Source organism: Mya arenaria, chromosome 10 (genome assembly GCF_026914265.1).
Source record: "Mya arenaria isolate MELC-2E11 chromosome 10, ASM2691426v1".
NCBI classification, from domain to species: Eukaryota; Metazoa; Mollusca; class Bivalvia; order Myida; family Myidae; genus Mya; species Mya arenaria.
The window spans coordinates 40,102,841-40,128,051 of record NC_069131.1 but is presented as its reverse complement, the minus strand read 5'-3'; the positions used below and the strand labels follow the sequence as shown (position 1 = coordinate 40,128,051).

General features: G+C 35.1%; 1 protein-coding gene across 6 annotated transcripts in view; it reads left to right on the top strand.

Annotated features, from left to right (window-relative positions):
• The first annotated feature begins 6,352 nt into the window (after positions 1–6,352).
• Positions 6,353–25,211, top strand: part of LOC128204056 (calmodulin-A-like) — a 35,123-nt gene continuing 16,264 nt past the window's right edge. For 3 of the 6 annotated variants that reach the window (XM_052905393.1, XM_052905389.1, XM_052905388.1), the window contains exon 1: positions 19,337–19,472. In XM_052905393.1, coding sequence (XP_052761353.1) covers positions 19,440–19,472 — 33 coding nt within the window. In that variant the 5' untranslated portion in view covers positions 19,337–19,439. Of the gene's footprint in view, positions 6,391–19,336; positions 19,473–23,545; positions 23,598–25,211 lie in introns of those variants that run through there. The other 3 variants (XM_052905391.1, XM_052905392.1, XM_052905390.1) reach the window with 3 other exon arrangements.

The following is a 25,211-nucleotide window of genomic DNA, read 5'->3' as shown; positions in this document are numbered from 1 at the left end:
CTTCAAAAGAAAAACTTTCTTTCCACAAAAATTTATTTATTTTTCTGAGATCCAAGATCAATCGTTTTTTGCCTTGTTTGATTATAGCAACACTCAAGGGATTCACTGTATGCGGAACAAAAGGTGTCTCGACAATACAATGCTTTTGTAACAATTCGTTTACAGCAGAGTTTACAAAATCTATATTATCCAAAGCGGACTTAATATTTCTCGCAAAAGAAGGTTCCGGCACCTCAAAAAATGGTAATTTGTAACCATTATCTATAACATCGACAATATCTTGATTTGCGCCGATTTGTTTCCAAAAATCTATGTGGGATTTTAATCTACCCTTAACATTTTTGGTTCCACTTGAACAATCTGTTATAAAACTATTTTTTCATACTCAAATCTCTATCAAACAAACAGTCAAAAGAATACTCATCATTTATATTCTGTCTTGGGCTGTGTGGTTGCCGCTGCGGCTCTGGACCTGTCGGCGTAGTAATAGTTGACTCTACGTGGAGCGCCTTCGTTTGCGCGGCAATCCCTCCGGAAGTGCCCTCGCTGACCGCACGAGAAGCAGATGTCGTTGCCGGTGCTGATACGCTGGGCACGAAAGGACTGCTGTGTCGAATGACCCCATCCCTCTTGTTGACGTGGCTGCCGCTGACTTCCGGTGGTGGCGCTCGCAATGGTAGAAGAACGCTTATAAGGATTAAATTTGTTATCTGTAGAAGGCTTGGAAGTTTGATCTTTTGATAGCCCTGGTTTCAGCTTGTCTAAGCCTTTTTCATCGTCGCTATCTGAACCAAATAGCGGCCTTTCATACTCATTCACTGTCAACCAGCCCCCGGGGGAACAATCTGCCACTTGAATTAATTTATTCCTGTGCTTAACTTTAGAAAGTAAATCTTGTAAAATTTCCTGAGCTCCTTCAGGTAAGTTCTTACACAAAGCCCTTTCCAAGCCTTCCTGAATTTCTGAATTAAATTCAAACTGATGTTTATTTGATTCACTTTTAAGTTTTGGTTTCTTGTCTTTGCTAGTTTTAATACTACACAATTCTTGTTTAAAGTCCTTCAATTGATTGTCAAGATATGTTTTAAACAACGAAAAAGCTTCAATTGCTGAGTCCCCCGAGGACTTACCGTTTCCACGTGCAACTCCGCCGCCTTCTTCGTCGCTTGCCATAATACAATACACCAATTTTCTGATGGTTTAACTAGCCCGTTACAACCTCGAATGACGAAAACACGTGGACAAACGGCTTTTATACCAGCCGTTTGGTTATATAAACCCACTGACCATTACCATATATGGCAATAGTCGGAAATCCCCCCATATATGGTAATTATCGTAAATACGATTTATTCCGAACAGAAAATAAATATATTTATGAAATGTGGCTGTATTGCTTTGCATTTGACTCACCGTCTATATGCGTTGGTGGGTCGTGCGGTATATTAAACCTTGCTTGATATATAACAAAAGTATGCTTGGGCCCAAGGTACTTAAACTCAAAAAGATTGGTCATGACCAGCAGATGGCTGCTATTGAATTTAAGGTCAGTAGGTCAAAGGTAATATTACAGTCGTGGTGACCATGAACATTAAGCACAATATTGTCAGATTTATAACTTGAGTATTCATAGCCTTTTGGTCCTAAAACTTAGTAGGGAGAATGGTCATGACATCCAAATGACCCCTAATGATTTTGAGATCAGCAGGGCAAAAATAAGGGCCATAATGACCTTGAACAATAAAACCATGTCATTACGGGAACGCTTGGACCTACGGTCTTCAATCTTGGCTGAAACCTTCAACCCCACATATACCTAATGCAAAACGATTAATTGGATGCCATTAGTGGGGCATACATGTTCACAAACATCTCTCGGCTGTAATAATGGTTATCCGTCCGACAATAGCTAATCGGGTGTTTTTTTAGCTCACCTGAGCACAAAGTGCTCAAGGTGAGCTATTGTGATCGGTCTTTGTCCGGCGTCTGTCGTCCGTCGTATGTCGTCCGTCGCCCAACGTTCGGCGTCAAAAATTGGTTATAATCATCTTCTTCTCCTAAACCGCTTGGACAATTTTGATGAAACTTCATAGAAATGATCCTTGATTGGTGCTTTTTCAAAATTGTTCAAAGAAATGAATTCCATGCAGAACTATGGTTGCCATGGCAACCTAAAGGAAAAGTGTCAACAATTGGTTATACTCATCATCTTCTCCTAAACCCCTTGGACAATTTTAATGAAACTTCATAGGAAAGATCCTTGGATGGTGCTTTTTCAAAATTGTTCATAGAAATGAATTCCATGCTGAACTGAGGTTGCCATGGCAACCGAAAGGAAAAGCGTCAACAATTGGTTATAATCATCATCTTTCCCTGAACCCCTTAGACAATTTTAATGAAACTTCATAGGAATGATCCTTGGTTGGAGCTTTTTTTCAAAATTGTTCAAAAAAATGAATTCCATGCAGAACTCTGGTTGCCATGGTATCCTGAAGGAAAAGCGTCAACAATTGGTTATAATCATCATCTTCTCCTAAACCCCTTGGACAATGTTAATAGAACTTCATAGGAATGATCCTTGGTTGGTTCTTTTTCAAAAATGTTTAAAGAAATGAATTCCATGCAGAACTCTGGTTGCCATGGTATCCTGAAGGAAAAGTGTCAACAATTGGTTAAAATCATCATCTTCTCCTAAACCCCTTGGACAATTTTAATGAAACTTCATAGGAGTGATCCTTGCTTTTTCAAAATTGGCAACCGAAAAATGACAAAACTTTTTTTGGCAAATACTATGAGGCCTAGTGCTTAAACATTTGGTGTGTAACATTGTCTATTGGTTATCTACCATGTTTATTCAAATTATGCCCCTGGAGAAAAATTGGCCTGACCCCATGGGTTACAAGTTCATTATAAATACATTTTGTTGAAATCTGATAGTTATGTAAAGTTTACCTTTGAAGCAAGGGCAGCAAGTCTTCCTATATTATCTGCCTTTTTGTTGGAGATTCCACTACTTTCTATTTTTAGCAACAAGGGAATATATTTTAAATTGTATTACGTCTTCAACATAGTCACTTCTAAGATAAGTATTGTTCTTTTTTTAGGTTCATAGATTCAAACAATTATTATACACTTTATTCGTTAGAAGAAATTTCATTTTTACTTAATGATAAATTTAATAATCAGACTTTTCCATTGAACTTCATGTAGATTATTGTAAACTTCATATAGATTATTCTAAGCTACAATCTTATCTTTTGTGTGGATAGTGAATAAGCCTTATATAAAGGAAAACATGATTTTCAGCATTTGAAGGACGGTGATGTTGTCCTAGATGGAAGAAGCAATATGCTGAATAAGTTATATAAGCTGATATTATTTTTAGAGCTTAAGGCAGTTTTATTGATTTTATGGTATGGTACACTGTTTGTTGTTTGTGTATCTATACTAAAAGTTCTTTCAGTGTGCAGGCAATTGAACGAAGTCTTGTCAGTGTGCAGGCAACTGAAAAAAGTCCTGTCAGTGTGCAGGTATCTGTACCAAGTGCTGTCTGTGTGCAGTCAATTATCAAGTCCTGTCAGTGTGCAGGCAACTAATCAAAGTCCTGTCAGTGTGCAGTCAATCACCAAGTCCTGTCAGTGTGCAGGAAACTGTGGCAAGTCCTTTCAGTGTGTAGGCAACTGTGACAAGTCCTGTCAGTGATTATCCAGGCAACATGTTTGACCAGTATGTTTTTCAATATTCGTTGCGAACAAATATCAAGCTATATTGATAACAAAGGTTAAACTCTTTTACTCAGGTGAGCGATTTAGGGCCATCATGGCCCTCTTGTTTTGTTAAATATGTGCTACTAACTTTGCCCGGCACTCTCCAAAGATCACACAACACCCATGTTTATAAAATATATCAGTGAGGGATGCACTCAAATACATCTGAAAAACAATCCCTGGTTATTAGCGTAGATAGCTTAAGTAATACCAATTCAATGCCGTGAATTTAAATTTGAATGTGAAGACTGATCAATTTGGGAGCCTTACATACAATAAACTAGACACATACAAACCATCAAACACAGATTGAATATTAAACAATCAGTGTAAATTTTGGTAACCAGCTTAAAATAGGGAAAACAGGAATGGTCCCTAATTGCTACATTTCAAATGCCACTCAAATCGTTTTGGAGTAACCACCTTAAAACGGTTATTGAAATAAGGACTTTTCTGGAGATGGGTGGTAAACCGGTTTTACGAAACTTTTTCCTTACACTTATCATTACATTTGTCAAGAAGAGCAAATCTCAGCATACAAGCCCGATAGATGACAGCATCAAGACAATAAAGTATTAAGCAAACAAATGCCAACTATAAAGTACTCAACGATAAGATACAGACATCACCAGTCTTGCGAATGAATACATCCAGCCTCTATATATAATTTCGTCCTGATATCGACCTTGGGACTGGTAACATCTAAACTTGTACATGCTATATTATATATATATGTTTTTATATCAATTATATAAAGTTTATTTTGACCAATTATATGTTAACACCTATAGAATATGTGTTTCATGACTTCCAACTATTTTCAGTCCAGCAATTCTCTTATATTCATAGCACGTTAATGTGCTATAAAAAGATTTTAATTTTTGGGTGTTGAATTTTGGCCCAGGAATTTAATGAGTGCTCATGGTACGACAACTCATACAAACCTGGCAAAGCTTGCCCAAGTAAAGGTTCAAAGTATGCACACATATAATCTAATCATGTTTGAAACAGTGTTCATTTAGGAGGCCATAGGTTTTAAACTTCTTTTTAAATGCATTGTGGTCATAGGCTGTTTCATCCACAAAAAAGAAAACAGTCCCACATGAAAGCATTTTATTTCCAATAAAAAACATTTATCAGTTCTCAAGTAAAAACCAATTTTCAAAAGTTTCACTTAAAAACAACAATACTGTATACTTCAATGCATTTAAATCAATTAAATCGATAATAAAAGGAGTAGCATAACTGTGTGTCGTCATCAGTAAACACGCGAGTGTATACATAGAATAAAGTTTGAAAAGACCTTTAGTCATTGTCACTGTCTCTTTAAATATGCGAATTTGCTTTCTAGCTCATGGACTTTTGTCATTTTAATGGATGTACACATGGATATTACCTCCGTGAATTGAAGCACCAAAAATGTTTTAAAATTCACCAGAAACAGTGAGATTTGATGTTGGAATAGTGCCTTTGTTAACTTGAGCATCGCTGGCGAACTGCCTAGATTGAGCATTTTGCATGGAAGCTATTTTCACTGGCGTACAAGGTGTTGGATATTTCCTCTTGTTGGTTTTAATTTATGTGAAGATGCAATGTTCTTATGTACCGATTTTGTTCATAATTTGGTTAGCAGGAAATTTCAGGACTAGGTATGTTCTGGCGCTATGATTAGAGAGTAGATAACGCCCAACATTTTTACCATTCGTAAAATCGTGGAGCTGATATTGTTGACACCGAGAGTACATATTTTGAACCAAGTGTCAATTACATGTTTGTTTACAATTTTGACAGCGCGTATACCTACACTTTTCTGTGGTGCGGTTACTTAAATTGCATAGTTATTACACTTGTTTAATTTGCAAACTATTGTATTGGTTTATATCACTCCTACGCCGTAACTCATGTAAATATATACAAAAAGGAAAAAAAGCTCAAGTTAATTGGATATGATATCGCATAGCGTTTAGATAACCTCATGTATGCAAAAACGAAGTTAGTGTTAAAGAAAGGCAAACTACCCTTATTATTTAAACCTTCGTAGTTTCAACTTCATATTTTAACAGAGGCTAGACGAGTAGGTAAATGCAAGAAAACCTTCCCCACATGTCAAATGCATGTCAAATATTAAGAGTGTACAATTTGCTATAACACTATATTCGCTGAATGACACATAGCGTTACATAACACTCGAAGTCCACTGAGCATTGCTGTTTGTCTTGTTCCTCTATGGAAATTGTGGTATTTAGTAACTAATTGGCAGACAGAGAATATTTCCATTTAATTGCAAATAAAACCTAGCAACAAGATAAAACTCCATAATAATTCTAAGCGTTAATTGTCTCAAGTTTTTACTACTAGTATTGTCTCTGAGTTGCCGTATGAATAGGATGCAGTTCTATGCATTGCTTTATTATGCGACATTTTTCAGCTCAGTAAAGAAATTGGACTTGGATCAGTTATTTCTTGACAAATAATATTTTGAATTTTTCTTCAAGATATCATTTAACATTTGACATTGACCTTTAGTTTTTTATTTGTTGTAAAAAAGACTTGTAATTACCTCGACTATTGGGAAATAAGTTTGGATTACATGGACTGTCTTTGCCATGCAATACGGAAAAAGGTAATATTTTTCAGCTTTATAGATTTGGGTTATATGCAAATTATGTTTCGGCACAAGTGTTCGTATGTGACATTGTAACTTGGTATACACTTCAAACGGTTTTATTCATCAGTTTTATCTAAAGATGTATTTAGTTTTTCCATTCGGTTACTGAAACTTATAAGATAATCAGTATGACTATAAGCTTATTATAACAAATGCAATGACTTATAATGAGTTGAGTACAACAAGGATTCTTTGGTTCCGAGGTAACAAAGCTACACAACCAGTGTAAAGTGTAGGTGTAAACGTCGCGTTACCACAAGTGGGATTCACCAACGCTGGTGGGTTGGATATAGGCCTAAGACTAGGTTTTCATGCAAAGTAATCAAGAAGCCAAGTTGAACGAAATACGCCCTAATGCCTCAGTCACATATCCGCGCGATGTCCTTACGATTTATAACGATTCTACAAAAATACGTACATTCTCTGTACAATCGTAGCTTCTGGTCACAAGCCTACGGTCTTTTGGAGGATGTAATCTTATGACAATTCATACGGACATCGCAGAGAAGTTGTGTGGATCTCTGAAGGAGCTCGGTTTTATATAACATTGAATCCCCAAGGATGTCGCACAAAGCCCGCACGGTACGTACGTTGACCATTCGACACCGTTCAATAGTCGGGAGAACACCAGCTAGTTTGTACGGGCCTCGCAGTGTTGAAAATCTGCGTGGACATTGTACGAATCCAGTACGAGCTTTATCGGGGCCATTGTAGCTGCTCCCGACTTCGAAAAGTTCTACGAGGTCGGCAAGGAAAGAGTCGAGTGCTCGGCGAAACAATTTCACCGAGTTCTCTACGAGTTCGAAACATCCGTACGATTGTCGCAAGAATCAATGCTTTCCGTACGGACGTGCAATTTTGCAGAAAAAATCTCGTCTGTCTGTCTGTCCGTCGTCAGTCATCCCTTCCGTCTGCCCATACGTCCGCCCATTGACACTTGGAGTTAAACGAAGGTCTTTGTTCACAGTAATGGATATACATTTTTGCATGTAAATATAATTTGATTTTATTATCTTAGCTCGCTTTAAATAGAGAAATGTCCCCTTTGTATATAGGAACAGGATGCACATGCATGCAACTGGCTAAACGTTTCAGGGAAATTCTCTTTATCTCTACTTTGAATTAAATGCGTGTTTTTTCACCAGTCTTTTATTTCAAAGCTGATTTACATTTAACTTTAATTTGTGTGCATGACAACGTGAGTAAGATGTCTGCTAACGCCGTTTGTTCTGCCTTGCTGCATAGTTTATTATCTAGCTCGTCAATTTGGAGAGGATGGTTTATCGGTGATTGCTGTAGTTTCCCCCGTAGTGATTGCGGCATTTTGTTTGACTTAGGATTTCCATTTAATTGCACATCATAGCAGATGTAATGTGCATGCAAGGAAACAACAAGTCTGAACATATCTTCTTTATTGTCTATCTGTTAACTGTATTTTGCAATGAATTGCAGACATGTCAATCGTGTAGTTTGCACAAGATGCAACGAGAAACACAATAGTAATATAAGTTTCGTATAACACTTTATTACATGATGAAGTGTCGGTGCAATTCTTGAGCTTAACAGATTCGAATTTCTGAAACAAGGATAACTTAAGTCTGTCAATACTTATATGAAATGCTTTTGTGTAATCGGTTTAAAAGAGGTAAGGAGGTTAAAAGCCTTTATTTGGTTATGTACAAAAGAGTACTTACGTCATATTAACTCCTGGTAAAACGGTGATTATTCCGTTAAAATTATACCCTTTTTGCGTAGCTTAGAATTCTTCCTGATATCAGTAGCAAGTGCATACGCCAGTCACGGTTAGCTTTTTCTAACCAATCCTATAAATCTAGATTAAATGAAAAGCTTGGGTTTTAAGCTCACCAGAGCACGAAGTGCTCAACGTGACTTATTGTGCTCAGTCTTTGTCCGTCGTTCTTCCGTCAGTCCGTCCGTCCATCCGTTCGTGAACAATATCTTTAAAAAAACATCTCCTCAAAAACTATATGGTCATATTCAATGAAAATTCATCGAAAGCTTCCTTGGGTTACCCTCTACAAAAATAAAACAAGGGGTCACGATTGATAAACAACAACAACAACAACAACAACAAAATGGCCGACTTCCAGTTTTGCTTTAAAAACATCTCCTCTGAAACTACCAGTCCAAATTCAATAACACTTTATAGGAAACTTCCTTGGGTGACCCTTTACAGATTACAACAAGGGCTCACGATTAATCAACAGAAACAACAACAGCAACAAAAACATAATGGCTGACTTCTTGTTTTGCTTAAAACATCTCCTCTGAAACTTCCACTCCAAATTCAATGAAACTTTACAGGAGGCTTCCTTTGGTGACCCTCTACAAATATACAACCAGGGGTTGCGATTGATCAGCAACAACAGCAATCTGGCCAACTTTTACTGTTTTGCTTTAAAAAAACATCTCCCCTGAAACTTCCAGGCTAAATTCACTGAAATTTTACAGGAAGCTTCATTGCATGACCCTCTAAAAATACAGGCATTGAGATTGATCAACAACAACAGCAACAAAATGGCCGACTTACTGTTTTGCTTTAAAAAAATCTCTGAAACTACCAGGCCAAATTCAATGAAACTTTACAGGTAGCTTCATTGCATGACCTTTTACAAATATAAAACAAGGCATTGTCATCAGTAAAGATATGTTTAAATTGCAACATTTTTAATGCTTTTATCACAGAGTTGAGGCCCTTTGCTTAGCTGAGCGTTTTAGGGCCATCAATGCCCTCTTGTTATTATACTGGAGAGGTCGAAGTTGAATTAGGTAATGTCTTATCGAAAAGAGATCGTTTGTTTAAATATGAAAAGAAATCATCGTGAACAATTCAGCAGATCATCTGCTTCCCAATCTTCATTAAACGTCTTTGCGGTTTCTCTTTTTAAGAAAAAGAAGGAATACTTGTTAATATTCTAACAATAACAATAACTACTTAGTCATGGCTTCATTGTACGTCATTAAACAGATTACTAAAATATAGTCTAGTACCCAATATGATCTTGCTTGTTCAAACATTACATCAACACAGTTGATCGAATGATAGATCAACCTAATGCATGTATGAATGTTAAAGCATCCACTAGACACCCGATGTGGTACACATATTAAGATTGCCCCTTTCGCTATATGGTGGGAGAAGTGTAAGTTTGAGATATAGTATGGTTTATTCACCAGTGGACTCATATTTTTGAAACTACTATAAAAAAAGAATTCTTCCGTTTAGTGTTTTTTTCGCAATGAAACATGCCAATTTCTGTAGAAAATATGTTGTACTACTGTCATAAAACGACATGAGTTATAATTCTTGAAAACAAAAACAAAAACAACAACACTGCTTTATCGAAATACAGTCTCTCTTTCTCTATAATAATTATTATTACTGATATTCGATAGCTGAGTACGACAAAGTTATCAATTATCACGCAGTCGTTTAATTGACAAACAAATCCACGGAATAAATTAAAGATTAATCGATGATTTGATATAATTTAACTAGTAAACGTCTTCAAATGTTGTCACATTCAGATAAACCCAATGTGTTTATGTGTGTAATTGTTCAAAGCAATGTAAAAATCGATTCACTCAAACGCAGTTTACTTGATTAGTTTGATCTTTGTAGTTGTATTGTGGTTGTGCGCAAAGTTAAATTTTGTACAGTATGTCTTTACTGATTATCACGAGTTTCCGGGAAAGTCCTTTATCTATAGTATGGAATAGAAATAGTTTACAATGACATGAATGCCACATTGTTTGGTACATTCAAACACCTTCTACAAGGTGTGTTTTCCCACCAGCATTAACAAACTAAGCGGCAATCAACTAGTCATGTATTCGGAGAACGTTGCGTTTTCTCAACAATAACCCTTGAAATAATGCGAATTTGGGAATATCATTTCCATGCGGTTTTAGGTTGAGATGTTACAAAAGTAAACTTGTATGGATGAGGCCTGGACGTGAGATATTTAAGAAGCCGAAATGAATATTTGCTACGTTATATAATTTTTTTGCAAAGAACATATATATATTGCTTGTAATTTTAAAACAATTAAACTATCGACACAAAAAGTAGACGTATTAGTTTTTGTCTTGTCCTAATATTATAATATGTTAAACAGTTTAAAGCAGTCGTGCCATTATCCCCTTACTGGTAAGACACGCAGCGTTGATATCAAAGCAAAACATTATCGTTCGCGTCAAAATACGAGTAGTTAGGCTGTTTTGTTAATTATGGCTGTTGCTGTCCAACGTGGAGATTGTGGCATTTAGTAACTAATTGCTTGACATACGATTTCCATTGAATTGTAAATAAGCGCAAGCGAAGATTTACATACAAGCCGATAACAAGTATGAATTTACTTCACTTTTATTGACTGTGTCTTACAGAGCTTTATACACATAGTATCATCGTACATGATAATGGGATGTAAAAATAATCTTATTACTTAACATTTCTTTAACACTTAATTGCAGGTTATAAAAACCGCTCCATTGTAGTGTTTAACATATTGGTCACCAGGACTTCTTTCTTTGATAATACTTATATGGCTTTTGTAATACTAGCTCTAAACAGGGAAACACAATTTTAAAGCCTTATTTGATAATGTACAAATATAAAAAAATGTACCGGACAAATCCGGACATATAATGGTGTTAAGTCCGTTAATGACTATTTCTAGCTCTACCTCACATCAGTAATGAGAGTAAATGCACCTTCCAGTTATGGTGAGCTTTTGTCCGTCAACCGATCAATAGGGTCAATACTTTGCCTGATGACGTGGTCAACACTTGGGCTTGATACAAGTCATCATGTTCGTTCAAGTCTTCAGGGAACTTGATTTCATGAAACTTCAAGTTTTTTCAAGTATGCATATTTACGCGTGAAAAATTAAAAAGTCCCATCTTCTACTCAATTTCCTCAATACTTTCTTTTGCTTTGAGACAAGGAATGTGGGTCACGTCAGTCAAAAACAAGCTTACACGTTTAACTAATAACATCATTTTTTGACACTCTGGATGGCCATAAAATTCCAATCAAACGTGGTCACTCTATGGGAATCATTCTACGTAGAGAACCATAAATATAGTAACATCAACTTAGAGAAATTGATCGCGATTGAATACTGTTAACCTCCCAGTGTTCCATACTCCTACTTTCACATTACCCACCTTTTCATCCTAGTCCACGTTCCCATACGGGCCTTTGGTATACACTGCTCCCGTGATATACAGCTTATTGTACTTGATATACGACTCTTTTCCGCCTTGTCTGGCCTTCAGCATGATAGGTATCAGCTTTATCCTCTGTAAGATAACATCTGGTGGAAACTGGTCATGCATGAACAGCCCCGTTTTCTTGGTGCCCAGATTTTTGCGAAAGACCTCCACTGTCTCTTTGTGTTGGGTGTCTTTGAAGACAACACATAATTATACTTCTGTTCTTGCCTTGCTTTCTTGCACTGAGTGTGTTGACAATGAGTGTTGATTGACACGTGTCATGTTATGATGAACAAAAGTATGTGACGTCAAATGAAAAAGAACAATGCAAACACCTATAACAAACTTATAAAAATTAAATCCAGCCCATTTACTTTCGTAATAGAAGAAATTGTGTTTGCACCTTTAAGGACATCACATTGAAGGAGATTATGACAAGCCCAGTAGCAAACAATAAAGATACAATTTGTTTAAAGACCCAATGTCAAATTCAAGCCTATATAAAACGAGAACCGCACAACGTACATAACAACACAGTCATACCACACATGTATAAGCTATATTTATCAGCAACTGTTTGGGTAAAAGCCTTGGAAATGTCAGTGAAACAGGAGCTAGCTTCGGTTTAAACTAGTTCATGAATTTTCGTCCTCACAATTACTTCAAAATAATTGATAATTGTACTCTTAGTACAATAAGCCATGTCGAAGTTGGCGTCAACGTGATGATATTTATGCCGCAGTCTTAAACGGATACAATTTTCTGACGAGTTTGGACAATGTATTGCAATTTGATAAACAGAAACAAACAACATTATAATTGTGCAAGACAAATTCTATCCACAAGGAACCCACCTTGTTGTGTCATTTATGAATTATATATGACACCATGGCTTCTATGTGATATTATTATTATTTTAATAAATGTTTTTGACCTTAAAACGTTTTTTGCCAGGAATCAATATTTCCATTAAGTTATTTATTTACGTACAAATTTACCTTTATGGCATTAGTATAAGGCCAAGCCATCGATAATTAGACAATATTCTTTACAACACACGAACAAAGGTACTTGCGTGCAGAGCGATGTTTATATCGCGTCGTAGTTCATTAGAAATTAACCCAGTGCTTCATACATTTGCTAGAGTATTGATTGTATGATGCTTGTGTACAATCTCTACTCGCCTCTTTTAAATTATTTGTTTGAACCTTTACAATGTATTCAGTTGACTGGTACGTTCTCATACTCAGGTGAGACTGGTGCCAATCAAGATGCAATTGAAGTGGAGAGTTTAAGGGGTTATATTGATTTAGAGTTGTGTGTTAAGATAAAAAGTCCTCATGCGCTTGTTTCAATTTGAGCAACTACGGGAGCGTTAATTGGACTTCAAAATGTTCATTTCATGTTATCAACCTTGTGTTGTTTTCATGAGCGCCGTATTTCTTTGAAATAACGCTGGCTGGCTGCATTAAATTTAGGGCAATATTCTTTATTATAAATATGTCTTAGATAAAATGTTTTACAATAAACCATACTTTTAGGTGGAAATCATTTTTTATAAATAATGATAATAATAAAACACATTTAAATAAACCATTGATTAACACGAAGACGCCATGTTTTTCATTGTTGACAAGGTAAACAGATGTTTTTACTGTTTTACGTGCACGTCTACGTTTTTGGAAAAAAAAGTTGCCCGACCGACCTTCTTTGGAGTATGCAGTTTATATAGACATTCTTATGAATTACGCAGTATTCAGTTTGAATGTACTTTCTGAGTCGTGCACTTGTTTATTTTTTTCTATCTTCGTGTCGCTGGTTTCACAAAGTAAGTGCTTAAAATGATGCTGAAACTAGGTTTAGTATCGCAATGTCGTTGTGCATGCTTTATGTGTATTAATTTTGCTGGTTGTTTCTAATACCATCGTCAACTAACGTGTTGGAAACCCACAACCAAGTACACTTAACGCAATTATTTTTCTAAGTTATGCTTTAACAAGAAAGTTAGATGATATCAGTGTATATGCTTTATTCGTAGGCGGCCGTATCAGTCAGAGATGTTAAAGAAAATCAAGTGTGTATACCCATACAACATACAGTTTGGGAAGTATATAGGAGTGAGCTTGTTGGTCGGTTTGTTTGTTTTGCACAGATAATAACAAATTCATGAAAGGGCAACGAATTCAAATATGTGTGAACACAAATTCAACACCATAAAGTACAGGTCAAGTTGGACTTTTAATACAAACTACCAATGTTGACCCCCCTTTCAAATTAGCATGTGGTAGGTCGGTGTATATTTGTTTCATTTTCTCCGAAAAATAACTCATGGAAAAGTTCGACGAATTTATCGAGTTTATCGTGCACCTTAACAGTAAACACAGTAAAATACAGGTCAAGGTCGACTTTGGCAACACATTATTAATACTTTACGTCCCCTTTTCAATTTAGAATTTGCAAAAAACGCTGTCCGGGCTATAACTTATGACAGGTACAATTTGTTTAAATGTGTTTTTGTACACGGATTTTACACTAAAAAAATCACGTCATGCCATTCTTTGGTTACAACGCACCAATTTCGTGAGTATATCCTTAAGCAAATGATTTTCACCATCTCTGACTGATATTGCAACCTATGGCTTTAACCTTAAAAGAACGCAATCGCTATGCATACACACAATTTAAGAGAACTGTCTATGTTAATATGCTTCCTGTTATTGTAAGCAATGGTCGTGTTTACTGCCTTAATGTATTTAAACTGCCCAGTTGACACGTGGAATAAATCACGTTCACTTGTTGAAAATAGGTTTTGTTATAAAATCTGGGTAGAAAGGGTATTTTTTAAAATCTCAACATTATATCTTTATGCTATACCTTAAAATTAGGTATTCAAAGAGCAAAACAAAAGCGATAATGTACGATCCTGTCCTGAATTTCGTTTTCAATTCCCTTAATCAGATATTGTAATTCTGTGATTTTATTTTGATGAGTATTGAATATTTGCCCAGTTCTTATGTCCCCACGAAGGTACGGTGAAATCAATTCTACCTTCACTGCAAATTAACCGGACGGTATACGCGTCCGGACGCGTTCAATTTTAGACATTTCAACGTACAAGTGTTCAAGTCTTAACACACACGTGTTCAAATAAGTGTAAACATATTATTAATTTGCATCGGGTGTTCACTTTGGTATTCAAATTCTTATCGCTTCAAGTGTACACAATATTCTTGACATAAAGATTGCCTTTAAAATGTGTTCAGGTGATTTTAAAGTGGATGTAAATTATATTTAAATATATCATATTTTACAAACGATCTTGAAAATGAGTAATTTGAACGAACTTTTTACTGAATTAAAACTTTTGAACACCAGCGTTCAAATCGCGTCCAATCTTGAACACACCAGCCGTTATCACAAAGAAAGCCAAAGCTAAAAATAGCGCAACCGGTTCATGGAATTCTGGGTAACAGAGAGTGTTAGATTGGAATAGAAGAAAGGTAATTGTAGACCATAATTTTTACTTTTAATCATACTTTCCAAACAAACAGATACTGCATGCATGGTTAAAACGCATATAAAATTGAAAAGTATAAAATTATCGACTTCGATCGTTTTACTGAAAATGAATGATGATATAACGTCTGGATTTACATGTAAACATGTGTTGTCTTATTGCTGATACATTTCTGTCATTTCAAAATCATACAATACGTTATCACAAGGATGACCCTGGTTTTTCAGTTGCTTGCTCTAGATGAAACTAGAAGATACAGATGTGAGCTGTTGAAAACAAATACGGCCATCCTTAAGAGTGTCATTGAGTCGGTGCCTTGTTTTGGAGAAGGAAAATATGTAAGTAGTTCTGATCTGCTGGGCAAGATCGTTAGTGTGATTGCTATATCACTTATTTAAAAAAGAAAACATCAGGGAGTCTATTATAACATCCTTGCCCTTTTATCTGCTTGGTTGTGAAAATGCTAGTGCCATAACACATAAAGTGCTTTTAGTATTGAAATGAATTACTGCTCTCAAATTACAATAGACAACATGCAAAATATTCGTATAGCAGTTTAAAAGTTCATGATCAAAGTATTCGTCTAAATGTTTTGTACACCTTTTCAAACATAAGTTCTTTTTAAGGTGCTGTATGAGTTCAAGAAGATGTTTGGGGGAAAATTTGCAGACATTGTAGAAAACACAGAAGTTTTGGTGCGGGCTACTCAAAGGCTAATGGATACGGTTTTGGGGCCAGATGCATTGAATGCTGATGATGATGGAAAGGTAAAAAAGAACTATTAAATATATAGGACATTCTCTCATTCTTGTCTGTTCACAATGTATTCAATGGTTAAATGACAAAAGTGTTGACTTATTACATCGTTAATACACATGTCTCTGCAAAAACATATTAGGGCTGGTAAGGAAATAAATGCATGTTTTTATTGATAAAGAAATTATTTCAACTTCCATCATTCCAGAAACGAAATGAGATCTGGAGTATTGTCCTTGGATCCCTGCAGCTAATTGACAGCGAGACGAAGTTTGACCGGGGGGGGGGGGAAGGGCACAAAACGCCATCAACCCACAATTCAAGTGTGCGAGGTAATCCTTTTATGCATAGAGTTAATACATACAGTAAAAGTAGTAAAAGTAGGCGGGGACTTGAACACCCTGTCATATGATATGAAGAAGGGACTGTAAGAAAGTATCCAGGTAGTCCTACAACAATAGACCCGCTGAGTCATTTGAAACCCCTGGTAATTATGGCAATTTTCAGTACATTACAGCTTAAATTAAGGAAATGAGTCTTAATTCTGACCATATTATACATCAACATGTTTTATATATATATTTATAGCATTGGCAGAAACCAAGTTGGAATAACTGGTGGCATTTGTTGCTGTTTTAAGAATGAACAGCAATAATTTGATCACTAGAATTTGCTGTCAACTATGGTTGAATGATTATTTTGAAACATACTCGTTAAATTGATATGCAGAGTTCCTCATTTTTATAGTGTGAAGCGAACACAGAAATAGATGTCTTGCAGAAATCGAAAACCGGCACAGCCCCTACATTAACGATCCTAAAAGGAGATGTCAACTGTGCTTACATCACAAGAGACGATGTAACCATAAAATGTAATGGAGATTGCTATATGGTTTATATTATACAACTTTTGGCTGTAAACTATGTTTTTGACATTGATTACCCAGGACCTATTGTCATGTTCCTGGGCTTCCTTCAACAGTTCATTGTTAATGAACTTTTTCTGAGAGAAACATCTAAAACATTTAAGTTCTTTTGCAAGAAAATCAGACCACTCTTCGATAAAATCAAGGCCCAGGACAGGACACATGCAAAGCCATCTAATACTTTGATAAACGATATATAATCTAATAACAGCAATAAAAATAACCTTGAATATATTTATTATATGCTTTCAGATGGTTTACAGACATAGGTTAGTGAAATAAACAATATGGCAATGTTGAAAATAGTGCAAATATCAATTGGAGATAATTCAAACTGAAGGTTTTGAAAGTTTAGCCCATTCTACAAACCTAAACAAACGTGTCAGCATGCACGCGGCTGGGACACCAAAAGTGAATATACCACTCGTCGCTAAGCCACTCGTAAAATATAACTTTTGCTGCTCACTAGGTGAAATATATTATGATCTTACACTGAAACAAACAATTATCCTCTATATGATTGCTCTCTATATATTCATGGTTATTTGTATAGCTGTTTTAGGTTTTATTCCAAATGTAAAAAGTATGTCTTTCCCCAATCTCCATTTAATTATTCACCATGAATCTTTTAAAAACATGTGAATTTGCATGAGCCTTATTAAACTTTGAATTTGAAATCAAGGCAATATTCGTATGTCAACAACGAACTGTGTATCGACCATAAGTTGTCAAAATGGACTGTGCTGCATAATGCTTCAAATGAATGTCACTTAGTCCATGTCAGAGAAATAATTGTATCACTCGAAACTGATCATACCGATTTTTGAGGCATCAAATGAACAATAATTTGTTACTGTTTGGTTTTGAATTGACATTTATCTTACAAAATGTTTCACATTATGTTTTTAATGCCATAGTGATACTAAAAAATTGATTCTAAGGATATGCAGATTTGGTCATGTATTGTCATATATTTTTGAAATACAGTGTATATAATATATTATAAAATATATACTTTTTGGATCTTTATTATAGACTGCTTAACCTGTTGTCCTTTAACTAATAAATGAAACATTTCAGTATCACTGTATGTTGCCTGGACAGTGAAATTGTCAATTTTATTGTAAAATGTATTAAAACAAGCTGCGTGAATAATTATAAAGTATTGTTTGAGTATTAGTTTTTGCCATTTATGTGGATTTTCGTTTGTTGAGTGATGATTTCTGAAATATCATTTAGCGTTTGTCTGTGTCTGTTATAACAATCCCTTTGAATAAAATTGTTTTTATGCTATATGTTTTATTTCAATCTTTTATAACCATGCCATCTGAACACTGGTGTTAAATGTATTTGAACACTGGTGTTATGATTTGAACACTTCCAATTTTGTCAAGATTACGAAAACTTCAATTTTGAACACATTATGTGTTCCAAAGCTGAACACTTTGCCTTTGAACGTGTTCTAAGTGTTCAATATCTGTTGCATGCAATTTGAACGCGTCCGGTGTTAATTTATAGAACACTTGAGGTGTTCAATTTTTAACACTTGGAGTGTTAAATATTGAATATGATGTTCAATTATTGAACAGTATTGTTAAGGTTTAGAACACTCTTTGAACGAAAAGACGCGTTCAATATCTGTTGCATTTGGGTGTTCAAATCATGTTCTAAAACTTAACACTTGGATTTACAGTGTTTGTAGAGCTGGCTTTAATTATTTCCTTTCAAATTGTCTACTCATGATAAAAACAGTGTCAAAACTATGTTTTCAATGCATAAAGGTCATAGGAACAAGCGCATACATCAATGAAATACATAAACTAATTTCCGTCCTTCTAGAGTTGGTTATATATACATTTATACAGAGAGAAAGGGAGAAAAGTTCAATTGTTTATTGAATGTAATGTCGCGTAGTTTTCGAGCTTTACTTATAAAATGCAAAACAAAATTCGGTATAAAAGACAACCCTGCTAGTTAAAACCTGTGAAGTTTCAATTTTATAATACAACGGAGCATTGATGAGTCGATAAATGCTCGTAAACGTTTCGAAAATGTTATGCATGTCAATTAGGGGACAAATTGTAAATGTCAATATATCTGCTTAATGTCACACAACGTTACAAAACAATCGCTCGAAGCCCACTTACCATGGCTGTTCCTCTATGGAATATTGTGTCGTTTAGTAACTAATTTGTCGACAGAGAATATTTCCATTTAATTGCAAATAAACCTTGAAACAAGATAAAACATCGAAACCTCTGACTAATAATTCTGAGCGTTAGCTGTTTCTATTTTTCAATACTAGAATTATATAATAGGTTGCCGTATGAATAGAGCGCAGTTGTTTGCAATGCTTCATTATGCGACAATATTCAGCTCGGTATAGAAACATAACTCAAAAAGAAGAAAAATAGAACTGTAGAACTGTTATCTCTCGACTTGTATGTTCAGATTGTTTCTTCTATGGTATAAATTTAAATCTTCTCTATTCTGACGAGAATATTTGTCTTAAATGTTGTGAACATACATGTACGAAACCAGGCTTTTTTGGAAATAAATTTGGATAACATGGATTGTCTTTGCCATGCTTTACGGAAACAGGTAATAGTTTGCAGATTTATAAAATTTGAATTTAACAAACAAATTTTTTTATAATCATACGAAATATGATTAGGCGTTCGTATGTGGCATTGTAACTTATACTAAAACAGTTTAATCCACCAGTACCATCTCAAAATTTATTGATTTTTTTCCATTTGGATAAACGATTATCATAACTATAAGCTTGACATAAGAAATACAAAAGCATATATAGAATGGAGTATAACAATGATTCAGTGGTAAAAATACTGCTATATTATGGCTTAATGCCGCCACGGAACCAATGTGAAATGTAAACATCATACAAAACACGAATATTGTATTTCCAAAAGGGGGATTCAAAACCATTGGTGACATGTAAGAACTAATTTGCAATAAATGTTCTTTAGAAGCCAACATACCTCTGTCAAATATCCGTACGATTCCTTCAAACTTTTAAAATCCGTCTACGTATAATCGTAGCTTTAAGTATTTCGGCTACGGGATCTTTTGGATGATGCAGTCGTATGATATCCGGACGGACACCGCGGACAAGTCATGCGGAGCTCGGTTTATGTAACATTGAATCCTCAAAGATGGCGTACAAACCTCCTACGACAAAGGTTACGCCCTGCAGGCTCCGTGCGGACATCGCAAATTCGCCGCCAGGTGTCCTCAGTATCATACGGACATCGTACGTTAACCGTGCGACACCCTGCATATGTCCTGCGAGCAAACATTTACGGGCTCTTACAATGTACAAACACTTGGAGTGAAACAAATGTCTTTGTCCACAGAAATGCATATCAATTCTCTGATAAAAAACAAATCGAGGCTGGAAGTAAAGAGAGAATTGTTGACTTTGTATAGGAACATCATGCTTTATGTTTCAGGGAAATACCTTTATCTATACGCTATATTTAAATGCGTATTTTTTTCACTTGCCTTTTATTTCAAAGCTGAATTGCATTTCACTAATATGTGTTTGCATGAGTTAGATATCTGCTAGCCATATTTGTTATGCTTTTTTCTTTCCTTATTCTCTTTTTTGCTGTAATTCGTTTGTTCAAACAGTCAACACAACATAAACATACTAATAGAAGTAATATTTATAACTAAATATTTTATCAATGGTTTTCCTATTCTTAAAAAGCTTATATAATATTCCCTCATGATAAGAAATATTTCAATTCATACACTATAACACGTTGAAAGAAATAGTCAGTTTGTTATCTTGCTCGTCGATATGTAGAGGCTGTTTTATCGGTGATTGCAGTTGTGATTGCTCCGTAGAGATTGCGGAATTTTATTTGACCTAGGATTTCCATTTAATTACATATAATTGCAGATACAATGTACATGCAAAGAATCAACAAGTCTAAGCATAAATTCTATATGTTAACTGTCTCGTGCAATGTATCGCAGACATGATAATCCTGCAGTTACAATGTGAAGCGAGAAACCTAATAGTAATATGAATATCCTTTTGTTTAGATGTCGGTGCTATGATGAGTTTAACAGGTTGGAATCCAATTTCTGTAACCACGACTTCTGTCCATAGTTATATGGATTGCTTTTATGGAACCCGTTCAAAAATAAAAAGGGTTTAATACCTCATCCGATAGTGTACAAAAGTGTTCGTACGACATATCAACTTCAGGTGTTAATTCCGTTAAAAACACATCTTTTTAGCGTAGCTTTGAATTCTCTCTCAAGTGTACACGCCAGTCACTGCTTTTGCCACCACCTTTTGTTCGTCGTCAGGTTGCGAGGCCAACAATGCCTAATAAAACACGCTTTGTTTGACATTTTAACCAATCCTATTAAACACGATGCCATGAAACGCTACCTTTTTATTATACAGTGAAGGTCAAATTTGACCTTTGGTTATATCCTATCAAAAGCTATGTCATTTGTTCAAACATGCAACGAATTCATCGTGAACAATTATGCAGAACATATGCTTCCCTACCGCATTTCTTGCGGTTTCTCTTTTTATGAAACAAGAAGTACATACTTAATAATAATCAAACATTAACACTAGTTACCTAGCTTCACCGTTCATTATAAAGCAGTTTGCTATAATTAAATCTTGTCCAGAACCATATTTGATCACGACGGGTCAAACACTACGACACGGATGGTCGTTTTGTATGTTCTATTGCCTTACGTTTTTCTTTGAAAGAGACATATTCATTTCATTAAATACTGTTTACATGGCAACCCTGTGTTCGATATCTATTAACGATGATTGTTTTGCTTTCTTGCACAGTCTGTTATCTTTTACGTCAAAATAAAAGACTGATTTGTTGATGGTGGCTGTTTTTGTTCAACGTGCAGTTTGGGACATTTAGTAACTAATTGCTTGACATAGACTTGCAAATAAAACAGTTGACATGCAAGCAAATAACATGTCCGAATTTGATAGGATACCACTCTAGACAAGAGGACCAACCACATATACAGGCCCTGTAAACCACATTTTGTTCTAATATGACATTGAATTCTTCTTTACATCTGTTAAGAGAGTATACAGCCCAGTCATGGTGAGCTATTGTCTTTTCACCGATGACGACGTGGTCAACACTTCTTTACAATCGTAAAGAGAGTGTACAACCCGGTCATGGTGAGCTATTGTATGTTCACCGATGACATGGACAACACTTGCCTGATTTAACAATTTTCCAGCACCAACCTTCTTGCCCGAGTGTCGACGAAACGCTTTTATTCAACTTCATGTTCTCTTTTATACAATAAATATATGTCAATTTTGAACTGCGTTATGCGAGCTCAAATGCTAGATGACTGTGCCAAATATGCAAAACAGCGCGTGAAGAATTCAGAAGTCTCATTTCCACTCAACTTTCCTAAGTCAAGCTTGAATGTCAGTCACGTCGGTCAAAATTCTGTATACACGTAAAAAACCAACTTCTTGACACTCTGAAGGGCACTTTTTCTATAAAATTCCGATCAAACGTTGTCACATTGTTTGCCTCAATAAATTATAAATGAGTAGCATGTTTGATCACGTTCAATAATATGCTACATCTCTTATGTATGTCAAATACTACAAACACTCTATGTAGTAAAAGACAAATGTGAGAGGCAACATCAACTATGTTGAATGAAGCGCTCTCGGAAACTGTTAACATTTTAGTGAATACTTAATGAGTTTTCACTGACTGTGTAAGGCGGAATCTCTAATATCAACTAGGTACATGAAAGCACGCTCGCAAATTTATTAGCCTCTCAGTATTTCTTTTTACTAGACGTACTTGGCTGTACCCATCCATAATTGGCAATAATACTTTACTATTTGTTGTGTTTTTGTTGTATTGAAATGCCGTGTCTCTGTCGTTGAGTGCCTGTTTAATCTGGGGATTGTTTCGCTGAGTGCCTGTTTAACCTTTGCTTATCTTCCTCTCGCCGAGTGCCTATTTGGCCGGTGTTTTACCCATTGAGTTCATGTTTACCCTGATATTTTCTCATTGAGTGCATGCTTGGCATGTGTATCACTTATTAAGTGTCCTTTTTCCTTGTTTCTGCTGCTGTGTGCATGTTTGGCCTGTGTTTCTCTCGTTGACTGCCTGTCTCTCGCTGTCAGCCTATTTGAATTGTAATCTTTCATTGAGTGCCCGTTTCTCCTTTTTTTCTCGTTGATTGCATTTTTGGCCTGGATCATTGATTTGTCTTTAAACAGGACCAGGTTTAATTTAAGGCTGCTTAGCTTCTATTATTGTAATTTTGATATCGATACAAGCTCAATCTAATTAAGCAACTTAAATTACCTTTGAATAAGAAGTCATGATAACAAGTCATCTTAAATGGCATTTAGCAGTGACATATGTGACGACGTTGAATAAGAAAGGTCAACTGCAATTCCTAAAGGAATTATTGGTATTTAGTATCATTCGCCGATACACAAAAATTAGACGCTGTTTAATGATAAAGACCAATTAATTCATGCACTGCAATTGGTTTTAACGTAATTGTATTGAACACATTTGTAATATAATTCTTCATTTTGTTTACTGCCTGCAACTGTCCCAAATACTGCAACATTATTGCATTCGTATGCAACGGAATAGGTTTACATTTTGGTTTAGCTCTAAAATGGACTGTTTTTGTGTTAGAAAGGAAACGAAGGTACGATGTTTGCATATTTTACTTCAAAATTAAATACGTACTAAGTGTATTATCTGACATATATAAGCTCAGACAATTATTGTATTATTTGAAACAAAAACATAATGAAGCGAATGTTCACAATACTCTGAATGTTAACGAAGTGACTAACAATATTGTAGTTAATTTACCATTCAAATGTGAACTTATTTATGATAAACTCATATTTAAATACACCAAATACAGCTGCAACAGTTGTCTCAAATCTTCTTAGAAATAGGGTAGAAAATATTTGAAAATTAACAACGATTTCGTTCACGAAGCTAATTACTTGTTAAAGTTCTGAACAGTCGGCCTAGTTAATAACCTTATGTATATTATCGATTTCACCAATCGGCATCATTAACGTGTACAGCTGTCGTATTCTTGCTTTATAGCTACTTGATGTCAATATATTAGGCGATAACACATCTATTTAAGAAGTGGTATGAATATATTCGAAAATTAGCATTGCTTTATTGAACGATAGCTTTTTGGAAGTTTTTTTGTTAGGAACATTTTGTGTGTGGTATTTTACCAACGTTTTTCTTTTAGTGTTTGCTTTAGGTAACCGACGCACAGATAAGCTGGTCTGCTTAATTATCCATTGGTTAACATTTTTGGTTTTATTTGGAATATACTGGTCTACTGATTACTAATATGTACAACAAATGACAGAAAACATCATAAATATAAAGCTATTACAGTTTGTATTTAGTATTTATTTTATTTCCTTATTACAACAGATATGGAATGTGAAGCGACCTAATTTGAAATAGTTCAAAGCCAATAACAGCGTGTTTCTAATACATGTTGGTTTATGTTTTGCACGTCCTTTTACATATTTCACCAAACTGATTCTTGATTATAAATGCCGTTACTGATGTGAGGTTTAGACCTCCAAAACGTGTTGAATCCCCTGTGAATTCCTATTTTCACTGACCATTCCATGAATGCAATTTTAATTGAATGACTTATTGTGTGATTGTTGTCTTGTCGAGTTTTTGTATATCTTAGGCCTTGTTCTTTTGCCTTTATCAACACATAGTTTAACATAAGGAGTCTTCAATGAGCTTCTTGTACGTAGTTCATTTAGTACAAAGAGATTAATTGAAGAATATGCTTTAACGCATATGGTTTATGTAATATTTTTCAAATCAAGATACCTCATTACACATATAAACATAAGTTCAATTCTAATCTGTATATCAGCATTTATATTACAAATGAAAAGTTTTTACATCGACAAAAATTTATAAAAAATAAATGCAATAATAGTATAGTGATTTTTAGCAGCTTCAACACCAGATCAATTTAAATAATCGAACAGATTAACATGTTGATATTTATATGCTACGAGATATTTTAAATGTTATATTGCATATTCGATATGGTTGTATAAGAAAGGTCATCGGTCCAAGTGCTATTCCCAAAGGAATCGTTGATATTTCATATCATTCAGCCGATACCGGGAAATTATACATACTTCTTTTCATGATAAACACTAATTAATTAATTCATGATTATTGGTTGGACAGCATTGTATTGAGACATTCATAATATAATAACTTTTGTTGTTTACTGTCTGGAACCCGT